The 13,537-nt window shown below is 47.7% G+C and overlaps 2 protein-coding genes across 2 annotated transcripts; one reads left to right on the top strand and one right to left on the bottom strand.

The window, feature by feature from the left end:
- Positions 1-6,530: 6,530 nt before the first annotated feature.
- Positions 6,531-9,117, top strand: LOC124684058 (tRNA-dihydrouridine(16/17) synthase [NAD(P)(+)]-like). The gene is made up of 3 exons (XM_047218464.1): positions 6,531-6,959; positions 7,485-7,591; positions 8,027-9,117. The coding sequence occupies exons 1-3, from the start codon at positions 6,540-6,542 to the stop codon at positions 8,763-8,765; spliced, it is 1,266 nt and encodes a 421-aa protein (XP_047074420.1). The 5' UTR covers positions 6,531-6,539; the 3' UTR covers positions 8,766-9,117.
- A 287-nt stretch (positions 9,118-9,404) lies between these two features.
- On the bottom strand, positions 9,405-12,393 carry LOC124684057 (probable methyltransferase PMT24). The gene is made up of 5 exons (XM_047218463.1): positions 11,113-12,393; positions 10,500-11,037; positions 9,969-10,416; positions 9,697-9,891; positions 9,405-9,621 (listed from the first exon to the last, which is right to left on the bottom strand). The coding sequence occupies exons 1-5, from the start codon at positions 12,391-12,393 to the stop codon at positions 9,405-9,407; spliced, it is 2,679 nt and encodes an 892-aa protein (XP_047074419.1).
- Between the last annotated feature and the right edge of the window lie 1,144 nt (positions 12,394-13,537).

Raw genomic sequence — 13,537 nt, 5'->3', positions numbered from 1 at the left:
TGTGTTTGTGTTGGAGCCACTTTGCATCTTGTTGTATCTTATATGGCTCTTATGAGCGATTAATGGACTATCCCATTTTGGGGGAGTGATATTTCTTTGGGAATTTCATGATCCTAACAATGTGTGTACATGAGGAATATCACTTAGAATTGATATTGCAAGATTATCTAGTCTCTATGTGGTATGTCATCTTCATGAGAAATTCAAATTCTAATGTCCATTAATATCTCTAGTTGGATCTTATTTGCCTCTTGTGAAAATAAATTCCTTATCACATTATGGGGGAGTAATAAGCTTTGTGCATATTACAAGCCTAGAAAATGTGATTATTTGAGGTTGTGTCACATAGAATTGATACCGTAAATTATCTCTCTCCTATGTGGCATGTTTGCTCAAACAAGCTCCAATTTGCTTAAATGGCTTCATTGCTAATATCTTTGTGGATCTTATTTGTGAAAGTTTTTCTTGGCATGGTTTTTCACAACGTGTCCCTCAATACATTTTTGGAAAACCATGTGCTTCAAGTCATACTATTATTTGCTTTGCATGTTGGTATGAATACTATTAATTGCTTTGCATGTTGGTATGAATACTATTAATTGCTTTGCATGTTGGTATGACTAAATGAAGCTATCAAGAAACTATCTTTGCATGATGGTTAACTCTTATCTTTTACCATATGCTTTATTCGTTGTAAATATGATCTTATGTATACTTACAAACTACCACCGGGAAATATTTCCTAATACCTCTTGTCCTAGGACAAGTGGTAATCAATTATGAGGTAGATATTTATTGATCATATCTACATTGGCTCTTGTGTTTAAATTTCCTTATTTATTGCCACGAATTTGTTGTGCTTTGACTCCCATGTGTCTTCCTTGCATCTTATGGATCTAAGTTGTCTATTCAAACTTTCTTAGCATTGTTAGTAGATATAGGTAGCGTGATGATCCTAGTTTTGTGCATTTTGTATCCATATGCTAAATCCTAGATAATGCACTAATCTTGGGGGAGCTCTCCTATATTTGTTATAATGCTTAACATCTCTTGATCATTATCAAAAATTTGGTTTTGGGAGACATAAATTTTCTTGTTGGTACTTTGTGCCATCATAAAAAGTGTCGAGGGTTTGGTTTATTTGTTGGAACCTTGCTCTCTTGGGAGTTGGTTATCTCATTCCTTTGTGTTTAGGTTTAATTAGCTTCTTATAATGAGATAAGTCTTTGGAGTCAATCTTGTGTTGATTTGATTCTTTGATATAATTTGGACAACCATTGTCTCTTGATTTATTTGGTGTTTTGTCCAAATTGTATCTTCCTTTGGTTCTTGAAAGTATTGTGCATGCATATTTAATATATGTATATCTTATGGCATGTGTTACTTTCTTTGATCCAATATATAGGGTAAACTCCATCAAATCCTAATTTGGTTAAGATGTGCATGAAATTCAATTTCATATCTATATGCACATAGTATTGTGGAGTTTGTCCTATATGTTGTAGTGTGTCTAACTACTTCGGACCCAATTAGTTTGGGGACCATTTTGTACTTACCTTTGTGTTAGGTACAATGGATATGCATTGGATGCTTGTCTCACTCTTGGAAAGAAGTGGTGACTCAATGGTAACTTGAGGCAAGCTAGGATGGTCAACGAACACATATCTACTACATCCACACCAATGCTATCTTGGTAACAAGTATCTTCTCATGCATACTTTTCTTGTATCCAACCTTATGGTTGCATCTTGGCATGAATCTCTTGATTTGCAAATAGTTGTGCTTCTTGCAAAAGTCTTAATGAAACCTCTTTATTGTGAATGTGAGTAATTTGAGATGAGTGCATTTGTTGGGAAGTATATTAAATCATGCTCATGATTCATCCATCCCAACTATGCCTATCTAGCAATTTTATTGCATATCAATTCCTCAAGGCTCTCACATGTGCAATATAGATGAAAGTGCAAATTGAGTTATTTCTTTTAGTATCCTCGTTTGTGATACTTGTTGCCTTTCTCAATGCATCCCAACTATCTTCTATCCCTTGTTGATATTTGTGATGTATTTTAGATGTTTGTGGTTGAAGTTCATGAATGTACAATAAGATAAAATTGAGCCTTTGGCCATGCTATTAAGCAAAAATTCTTATTGGTATATTGCATGACTTCGTCTTGGATATCATACTATATTTCTTGCGTATCTATTTTGTGTGTGCATGTTTCTTTGTGGATAAATATCTTTGTGATATTGCCCACTTAGAGAAACTTATACACATAAGAGATGATACATCTCCTTTTGATATCTTATTTATTTATTGCGTGTTGATTGGTCATGCTAAGCAATATAATTCATTGAAGACTATGATGATGCTTTTTGCTCATCCTTGTAATAGTCTTATAATATGCTTTATCATGCCTTTCACATATCCTCTTGGTTGAGCCTTTTATTATGGTGCCTCTTACTTGTTGCTCAACTATTTGTTTGTTGCAAGTGTTAAGCTTAATTTTCTATCTATGATCTATTGCAAATGTTTGTGTTTTAAATAGTAATGAGGGAGTGAGGATTCCATGTTATGCATATTGTATTCAAATGCAACATTTTAATTTATGCATGTACCTTGGGGAGCTTCCTCACTTTATTTAAGGCACTATTTTGTGGTGATCATTAGAGTTTGATTCACTTGGTATCTTTTGTTTTGAATGATATTATGGGAGTGATGATTCCATGTTTGTGCACTTTATACTCCAATGCAAATTGTCTAGTTTTGTGCACAAACCTTGGGGAGCTTCCTCATATTATTTAGAGCAATCTTCTTGATCTTATCATAATATCTATCTTTCTTTTGGTATCTTCTTTATGGTTCATTTGGTTGCTTGCTTCATTTGTTGAAGCTTCTTGACTTTGTTATCTTTTGCAATCTTTGATCCTATCTATAGTGTGATTCCTTCCGAATATTCGTCATTGGATACGTGCATTTGATTCCACTCAAATTATGAGAAATGCACACGCTATGGAGGAACTCTCACTATTTTGGCCTTCTAAATTTTTCACCCATTTCGGCAATTGGTGCCAATGGGGGAGAAGTTTGGAGGGTTTAAGGGAATTTGGTTATGTCTTTACTTTGTGCTTAAGCATGTGCCTTTATTGCATTGCATCTTGTTGCTTTGCATAGTTGAATATTTAGAGGAAACTCCACTAGGCTTTGAATGCCAATATATGCAATGAAAGTCAAGATCATTCACACATGCATATATTATGGGGGAGTTTGCTCTATATATTCAACTTATTTGTTACTTAAATTCCTTATATAAACCCTCTCAAAGAAATTGTCATCAATTACCAAAATGGGGGAGATTGAAAGTGCATGGAGCCCCCATGTGTGGTTTTGGTAATTAATGACAATCCCTATGGACTAATGTTTGCATTGAGTTATATTTGTAGGAGTTGTCCATAGGCAATTCTTGAACCATATGTTGGCTTCAAGGTTGCAATAAGAAGAATTTGATGAAGGTTATCAAGTGTCAAGTATGTCTTGAAGATGAAGATGGAGTGAGCCCTCAAGTTACTTCAAGACACATCAACATGATGAAGAAATGAAGTGCAAGTTCAAGATGAGCCATCTCTAAGAGATCATTTGCTTGAATCTTGCCATCCATATGGTGACCATGGATATGTGAAGATGTGCCGAAGAAGAAGCTCTCCCATGGTGGATTATGGGGGAGCAATCCACAAGACTTCATCAAGCAAGCACAATCAAGAAAGGCGTTCCATCTTGTTGTGATCAAGATCGTCTTCATCGAGCTCAAGAGGAACGCGCAAGGTTAAGGTTTGCTCTTGATAGGGTTTCTTTCTCACCGATCTCATAGTGTAGTTGGAGACCGGTTTATAGTTTAGTTGCCGTACTATCAAGAGGGCTCTCGAGTGAGTAACTCAATCGTATCGCTTCGGAGAGAGCTCAAACCTTTGCATCCTTGCATCATCTTTCTTGGTTGTTATTTGGATCTTATCCATGTGATGTTTTAGAGCTTGTGCTTATTCTCATGACAAGCTCTAGTTCATCGAAAACGGATTTTGCATAGATCTCTTGTTGCGTTTTCGAGTTTGGTGATTTTCTCGGTTCCTCATGTTGAGGTGTTGCACCTCTAAAATTAATAGAAAATCACCCCAACTAGTTTCCATATTTTCACTCTTTGTTGGGTAGCTCTTGTCGTCCTCTTTCCAACAAAATTGGTTTCGTCTTGATCTGAGTTTCCAAACTCTAGATATTGTCTTTTGAAAATTATCTTCTATTTGTTTTAAAGAAAAAAAGAAAAAGAGGAGGCAGCCGGCACTACCGCCCTTGATGGGCCGGCAGTACCGCTCGGCCCACTCCGGCACTGCCGGCTCTCGCGCGATGCACTGTCGGGCCGTGCAGCACCTCCGGCCTGCCCCCAGCGGCACTGCCGGGCCGGCCGAGCCTCGAGCCCAGGCTCCACCGCTTGCTGGCCGCCTACCGCGCGCCGCTCGCCCGCCCTGCCGCGCGCTGCTCCGCTCGCCCTGCCGCACGCTGCCTCGCTCGCCCAGCCGAGCCGCTTGCTGATTTCCTGCTGGCGGTGTTGGAGATATGCCCAAGAGGCAATAATAAATGTTATTATATATCTTTGTGTTTATGATAATGTTTACATACCATGCTATAATTGTATTAACCGAAACATTGATACATGTGTGTTATGTAAACAACAAGGAGTCCCTAGTAAGCCTCTTGTATAAACTAGCTTGTTGATTAATAGATGATCATGGTTTCGTGATCATGAACATTGGATGTTATTAATAACAAGGTTATGTCATTATATGAATGATGTAATGGACACACCCAATTAAGCGTAGCATAAGATCTCGTCATTAAGTTATTTGCTATAAGCTTTCGATACATAGTTACCTAGTCCTTATGACCATGAGATCATGTAAATCACTTATACCGGAAAGGTACTTTGATTACATCAAACGCCACCGCGTAAATGGGTGGTTATAAAGGTGGGATTAAGTATCCGGAAAGTATGAGTTGAGGCATATGGATCAACGAGTGGGATTTGTCCATCCCGATGACGGATAGATATACTCCGGGCCCTCTCGGTGGAATGTCGTCTAATGTCTTGCAAGCATATGAATAAGTTCATAAGAGACCACATACCACGGTACGAGTAAAGAGTACTTGTCAGGAGACGAGGTTGAACAAGGTATAGAGTGATACCGAAGATCAAACCTCGAACAAGTAAAATATCGCGAGACAAAGGGAATTGGTATCGTATGTGAATGGTTCATTCGATCACTAAAGTCATCGTTGAAAATGTGGGAGCCATTATGGATCTCCAGATCCCGCTATTGGTTATTGGTCGGAGTGAGTACTCAACCATGTCCGCATAGTTCACGAACCGTAGGGTGACACACTTAAAGTTGGATGTTGAAATGGTAGAACTTGAATATGGAATAGAGTTCGAATATTTGTTCGGAGTCCCGGATGAGATCCCGGACATCACGAGGAGTTCCGGAATGGTCCGGAGAATAAGATTCATATATAGGATGTCATTTTATGTGAATTAAAATGATCCGGAAGGTTCTAGAAGGTTCTAGAAAAGTCGGAAGAAATAAAGATGGAAGGTGGAGTCCCGGAGGACTCCACCCACCTTGGCCGGCCAACCTAAGGGAGGAGGAGTCCCAAGTGGACTCCCCACCATGGTGGCCGGCCACCCCACCAAGGAAAGGGGGGAGTCCCACTCCCCTAGGTTTGGACACTTGGAAGGTTTTTGTTGGGGTCTTATTCGGACTCTTTGACCTAAACCTTGGGGCCTCCACCTATATAAAGAGGGGGAGAGAGGGGCTGGCCGGCCACTCAAGCCACCACCATGGCCGCACCCCTCAAGGGTGCCCTAGCCGCGCCCTCTCCCCAAACCCTAGCGGTCTCTCTCCTCCACCACACCCCGCAAGCTTAAGCGAAGCTCCGCCGGATTTCTCCACCACCACCGACACCACGCCGTCGTGCTGCCGGATTCAAGAGGAGCTACTACTTCCGCCGCCCGCCGGAACGGGGAGGTGGACGTCGTCTTCATCAACAACCGAACGTGTGACCGAGTACGGAGGTGCTGCCCGTTCGTGGCGCCGGAACCGATCGTGATCAAGATCTTCTACGCGCTTTTGCAAGCGGCAAGTGAACGTCTACCGCAGCAACAAGAGCCTCATCTTGTAGGCTTTGGAATCTCTTCAAGGGTGAGACTCGATACTCCCTCGTTGCTACCGTCTTCTAGATTGCATCTTGGCTTGGATTGCGTGTTCACGGTAGGAAATTTTTTGTTTTCTATGCAACGTTATCCTACAGTGGTGTCAGAGCCGTGTCTATGCATAGATGGTTGCACGAGTAGAACACAATGGTATGCATACACAATCATGGGTCGGGCCGAAAGAGCTGGCAGCCGCAGGCCCGTTTGGGAAGACCGACCGGATCAGAGTCCCAAGACACGAATCGACGATCCGACCCACACGCACGGACCACCGAACCCAGCCGGATGCCAGCACGACGACTCGCGCCTCTCCTCTCGAACCAGCGCCGCCTCCTCCGCTCCCTAAACCCTAGCCCCGCCATGCCTCCGGCCGCCGCCGCCCACCTGACCGCCGCCGACCCCGACGAGGACATCTGCTCCAGCCCCGCCGCGGCCGCCTCCTCCTCCTCCTCGGAGGCCGCGCCGCCCGCGCCCCTGCCTCCTCCGCCGGCGACCGCGGAGGAGAGGGTGGAGCGCGCGTGGGCGCACTGGAGGCGGCTGGGTGCTCCGCGGCTGGTGGTCGCGCCCATGGTGGACAACTCCGAGCTGCCCTTCCGCATGCTCTGCCGCCGCTACGGCGCCGGCGCGGCCTACACGCCCATGCTCCACTCCCGCATCTTCTCCGAGAACGAGAAGCACAGGGACATGGAGTTCACCACCTGCAAGGTCAGATTCACGCTTATCGGTGTTCCAGGTCGTCGCCTCGCTATGATTCAGCAGCTCTAGGATTCCCGAATTTACACATTCCGATTCAAAATTTACTTCAGTCTGCATGCAATTTGGACGATGCATCCGACCTAGATGTAGTGAATTCACCATGGTAAATGCAAATAGGTGGAATTGTAACTTTGGTGTTGATATGCATCCTGGGTGGGCATGTTTGTGTGCAGCGAGGTGGTAAATTTTCACTGTTATAGAATGTGATTCAAATATTGTTGGGTGTTACAACAAGCAAACAATGGTGTAATGGACTGGTTAATGTAAACGCAAATAGTTGGAATCATAACATCGAAGCAGATGCATGCTGGGTGGTCTTAACTGCTGCATTTCACCATTTCTGTTCGCAGTAATGCGGCCACCTTAAGTCCAGCAAGTGGAGAACTGCTTAAAATTACGCACAAGTAACATTTGGTCCATGACTTAATTGATTCCCTATGCACAGTGTGACAATTGATTAAATCTTATGTACAGGAGGACCGCCCACTTTTTGTTCAGTTTTGTGCCAACGATCCTGACATTTTGTTACAAGCTGCAAAGATAGTGGAAGGACATTGCGACTATGTTGATATAAATTTTGGGTAACGTGCCAAACTTTATCATGTTATACTGAAAAAGTATTGGTGTTCTTTGTCACTTATCTAGCTGTGTTTTGTTGTAGGTTCATAAACATAAATGTAATTTTAGAAATATAATGTCTTTATGGTCAATGTTGCTGAAGTAGCACCTGTGACTTGTACCTTGAGTGTGATGTTGGCAATGAACCATGCAATGAAAGAATTTAAACTTTAGACTTCCGAAGCTGTTGTTCTTCAAAGTTTAGTAAAGGTTTTGAAATTCATAATGCTACCTATCCGAGATTTTTTTTAGGGTGTTGATAGTGTGCATTATCTAGTGTCTGGGATACTATTAGTTTTAAGATTAGAGTATTTGTCTATTCTTTCCATACATATGAAAATTGCTTCATACTGGACACTCTTCTAAATGTCAGCAATGTCTTTCTGGAAACTTTGCAGATGCCCACAGCGCATTGCTAGACGGGGATATTATGGGGCATTTCTTATGGACAACCTTCCCCTTGTGAAATCCCTTGTGCAAAATCTATCGGAAAACCTTCGTGTTCCAGTTGCGTGTAAGATTCGCATATTCCCGCGACTGGAAGACACACTAGCATATGCAAAGATGATTGAAGAAGCTGGCGCTTCTCTTGTCGCTGTGCATGGACGGACAAGAGACGAGAAGGATGGGAAGAAATTTCGAGCTGACTGGGATGCCATCAAAGCTGTCAAAGACGCTCTGAGAATACCTGTACTTGCAAATGGAAACATTCGCCATATGAAGGATGTAGAGAGCTGTTTGGAACATACTGGTGCAGATGGAGTGCTTTCAGCTGAACCTCTTCTTGAAAATCCAGCATTATTTGGTGGTTTCCGGACAAAGGAGTGGAAAGAAGATGGCGATGAAGATAGTGGTTTGGACCAGGCTGATCTTGCCATTGAGTATTTGAAACTTTGCGAGCAATACCCAGTGCCATGGAGAATGATTCGATCACATGTCCACAAGATGCTGGGGGACTGGTTTAGAGTGCATCCGCAGGTGAGAGAGGAATTCAATGCGCAGAACAAGCTCACTTTCGAGTGGTTGCATGATATGGTAAAGAGGCTGAAGGAACTTGGTGGTGGAGTACCACTTTACAGAAACAAGAGCACTTCACAGCATAACTCCTCGAACGGGTTAGCTGCAAGTAGTGCCTGATGATACCCATCAATTTTCCAATCTACAGCTTACTGAATTATCGAGAAAAGTGAAAGATGAATTGCAAAGCATCAAGCATGAGGTATTAACTTGTAATAGTATAGATTGTAGCATCATTTTTGTGGTGGAACACTCAGATTAGTGGCAAGCATCATGAGTAGTGTTACTAAAGAAAAGAAACCACTACTAGGGCAAACAAAATGATTTTGAAGGAGGATATTTCAGTGGATGCTTAATTGATTTGTTTTGAGTGTCCACGCTGGATCGTCTTATTTGTTGTAACAACCCATGTGTACATTTTGCAGACATAATTATACGGTTTGAGATACGTCCTGGATTTGCTTTTTGATTATCTTTGAAATTTAGAAATATGTAAGTAAAGTTGTGAACTGACAAACTATCAACTGCTGCTGCACTCATCTCATTTCTCTGCATGAGTCTTAGGTACATACTACTACATAGAACCATGTACTACCATTGCTTTATGGGTACATTATTATTTGTAAGGTAATTATGACATAACTATATCAGGTACTAACTACTAACCAATGAAAGAATGTTAAAAGAAGAAGAGAAAATCCTATCTAGTGCAGAATATAAATTGCTTATCATCCTGATATGAACTGATGAGGACATTATTTATGTTGGTTCGGCGATCAGCTCCGGCCGCCAATCCGATTTCTCGGCGTACATCACCCCTTCATTGTTCTTGGAGAAGGTCAGTCTCACATCCCAGTGAAGCGATTTCAAGAGCTTCTCCACCTCGCTTACGGCGCTGGACTCGTCGCGCACGATGATGCTGCCCCCTGGCCTCACGATCCTGTCGACCTCGACGATGACCGGCAACACGGCGCACCTGAAGAACACATATTTGCTGTGAAAACACTGAACCCGTCATGGCTACATCAGGTTGTAGTAAGCAGTGACTGACCTGTCCTTTATCTTTGAGAAGAGGTAGTCGGCGTGCAGAAGGTCGTACGTCCTCGGGTAGGTGCTGAAGGACTCACACCAGTCATGGTACATTCCGAACAGCCCGCGGTCGAAGATGATCGGCAGCGTGTCCGGCGCGTCGACGTTGACGACGTTCATCACCCAGAGCTTCTGGTCCCTAAGTGCCGCGGCTAACCTGGCAGTGATCATGGTCAGAATTCGTGCAGGAATTTCAGCAGTAATGGCGAGAGGTTTCTTGGTCGACGATCTTACCCTCCGTAGGAGGCCCTCATGTCCATGACGTTCCTCACCCTGGACCAGTCGACGCCGAGGCCGTTGAGGTACGACCTGTCCATGACGCGCCTCCAGTGCTGGTAGTCCGCCGCGAAGTCCTCGGGCGCCGGCTTGCCGTACACCCCGGTCAGCGAGGAGTTGAGCCAGTTGGGCGGCACGCGCACCCGCCGCGGCCAGTCCGCCGGCCAACTCGCGCCCCGCTCCGCCGCGCCTATCGGCACGCGGTGCAGGCACGCGTTGAGCCGGACGTACCATGCAGCGTTGGCATCGTCGTCCTCGCTGCACATCGGGGGCTGCTGCCGCCTCCTGCTCTCGTAGCACTCGTTCGACGTCGGCTTCCGGTAGAAGGCCGCGCCGACGCCGTTGAGCCTGTCCTTCTTGATCGTCACCAGCTCCCAGCACATGGATTTCGTCAGAGCCGACATTGCTGCAAACAAGAGCAGAGAGTAAGGCGCAGATCGATTTTCATGGCGATGGGAGAGGATTATTGACGTCTGCGTACGTACGTACCTTTCCAGATCTCGGTGTCCTCGGGGAGCTTCTGGTATACTGGGGTGGCGGACCAGACGAAGAGGCCGCCGGGGCGGAGGACGCGGTTGAGCTCGAGGAGGAGGGCGCCGCCGTCGGCGTGCCAGGGGACGCGGCAGCGGGCGCAGTGGACGAGGTCGAACGCCAGGCTGGGGAACGGGAGCCGCTTGGAGCCCATGACGGCGGAGATGGCCGGGATGCCGCGCTCCAGCGCCATCTGCACCTGCGCCTCGTGCTCGTCCTTGGGCGCGAACGACATGGTCACCACGCCCCGCTCGAACAGGTAGCCGCCGAAGCTGGCGACGCCGCAGCCGACGTCGAGCACCACCCTCGTCCGCTTCCCCCAGGCGATGCCGCCGCTCCGCATCGACTGCTGCAGGAAGTCGATGTAGTGCAGCGCGCCGTGGATGAACTGCGTGCCGCCGCCCGGGAACAGCAGGTACTGCCCGCTCACCTTCACCCAGTTCTGGTGCCCCTTCACCTGCACCAGCTTCGTGTGTGGCACGTTGCTCAGCCAAATCTGCACAAGCCATCGTGGTCGTATCAGTAACCAGTAGTAACGATTTTGTTCATGGAAGAAGGTTTACGTGCTTACCCTGTCACGGCTCGTCGGCCACTCGACGGGGCGGCGGTAGCCTCTGGGGAGGGCGACGAGGCACGTCGGACCCTCATCGGGGCAGTGGCGCTCGCGGTGCTCGTAGCGGCGGAAGTTCTCGGGACGCAGCTTCTTGACGGCCTTCTCGTTGTCCAGGCACGGGATGTAGTCGGCGCCGGCCTTGACGTTGCACGTCCTCCACTCGTGCGGCCTCTCCTCCTCGACGTCCGTGATGCCGCCGCCGTCGTCCTTGCGCCGGTCCTTCTCGCGGTGCGACTGATCGGCCTGCGTCGCCCACGCTCCTGCGCGAACGGACGTGTCCTCGCCGCGCTCTTCCTCGCCGGGAAGCGAGTCAACAATGCCACCGTTTTGGTTTTCCGAGCCGGCGCCGGTGCCATCCGCGTCATCATCCTTGTTCTCTGACACATCGTCCCCGCCGCCGCCACTCTCTTCCTGACCGGCGTCGGACTCCGCCAACGTGCGCCCGTCCTCCTCGACCTGCGACTGGTCGCTGCTACGCTCCTCCTCCGTCAGGTGCTGCTCCGTGGCCTCGCCTTCCTGCGCCTCGCGGCGGAGGATCCCGGTGCCGGGCTGCTCGTCCCCGGCCGCCGCGCTCATGCGGTCCTCCTCGTCGCTCTGCCGCTGCCGCGCGTTGCTCTCCTCCTCGATGCCGCCGTCCAGGCTCTTCTCCTCCACCGTGGCGCGCGGAATCTGCAGATGCGACGGCTGCTGCTCTTCCGGATCGTTCTCCGCCGTTTCTTGCTCCGTGCCCGCGCTCCCCGCCGCCGCCGCGTTCTCCTCCTCGACGATCGCCTCGCTGGAGGCGACGCGGCCAGGCTCCTCGTCTAGCACAGCCGCCGCGTCGGTCTTGGGGAGGTCCTCGCCGCCGGAGAGGCGCTCGTCCAGATCCGGCGCGGCGTGCGGGTCCTCCACGGCCGCCACGGTGCCGCGCTCCTGCTCGACGGCGCCACCCTCTTCGACCTCGCGTGGCGGAGACGGCGCGGCCTTCTCCCTGGTGACCTCGTACGCGAACGAGGAGCGCGTGGTGTGGCGGTACGCCGTGACGCCGCCGCCGCCGCCCGCCGTGTCGCCGCCGCCGTCGGCCCCCGCGATGGACGCGGACGATGTCGACGTGAGGAAGCACGCCCCCGCGACGCAGAGCGCGACCAGCACCCCCGTGGTGGCGTAGTAGACGCACGCGGACGCGGCCGCGGACGACGACGCCGCCCCGGCCCCGCGCTTCCCGGCGGCGCGCGAGCTCCGTCCCACCCCCGGCGCCATGCCACCGATCGATTGATCGACGGAGCGATTCGATCGATCTCACATGCAGATGATGCCGCGTTTAACAATGACAGTATCTATCTTTGATTAGTTTCGGGCGTGGGTTTAGGCTTGTGTTTTGGCGATGGATCGATGCTGTGTCGTGGCGTCCATGCGCACGAGTGTTGGGAACGCGGGGTGATCCCCGGCTCTCGGACGTGGGGATGACGTGTGGGGTCAGCCGGCGACAGGACTAGCAGGAGAATCGGGCCATGGATCTCTCCCCTGCCGGTTAGTCTGTTGCTCCTGTCAACAGAACCATGACAAGACCTATAGAATACCAGACTACCAGTCGATCGGTCGCATGGAAACTGGATGCACTCTTTGCATGCATCAACAATTTGCAAAACTGCATTTTCACCATCCTGATCGAGAGGATGGCCATCCGTTTTATTTAAAAAGGCCATAAGATCTTCAAACACCAATTTCTCACACCATGGTTTATCTCATGTTTTTCTTCGAACAACCGGCAGGAACCTTTTCATAAAGTAGGGAAAACGAGGAACAACCTAGAGCATGTTTAGATTAAGGTGAGAACATGCAAGAAAACAATCACACAAAAAAACACACACATAAAAAAAACTAGTCTGGCTCAGCTGGGATGGCCGATAGCTACCTTAATGTAGCCAAGTCGTCTTCGTGCATTGAAGATTCAACATAAAGGGCCTGATTGGTTGCTAGAAGGGCTTGCTCGCATCTATGAAACATGGCTCCGTGGATGCTGTTCGAAGAAATGTAGCCTCTAATTCACGTTATGCAAGTTGTTTGTTGCAAACATTTTATACTACGTATCAGTTGTGAAGCAAAATCCCTGGCGTTTGGTTGCCTGGAAATCGTGTTTCGACAAATGCAACGGTTGTTTGGTTACATCCTGTTTGCCGAATACGATCACCTCCTACCCTTCTTGGTGAGCTTACCCAGTTCACCATATATGCCCACAAGGTGTTCGACGTAATAGGAAATGACAGGACAACAACCATAGATCACATAATCAGCAAGCCTACATACAGATAATAGTTCTAGTAGTGGATCATAGTGTTGCACCACGAGTTCACGGACATCAGCTCGTGATGCAACATAAGTTCATCAACCGAGGGTTACGTAA

Source organism: Lolium rigidum, chromosome 1 (genome assembly GCF_022539505.1).
Source record: "Lolium rigidum isolate FL_2022 chromosome 1, APGP_CSIRO_Lrig_0.1, whole genome shotgun sequence".
Lineage (NCBI taxonomy): Eukaryota > Viridiplantae > Streptophyta > Magnoliopsida > Poales > Poaceae > Lolium > Lolium rigidum.
This window is presented reverse-complemented; position numbering and strand designations above follow the sequence as displayed.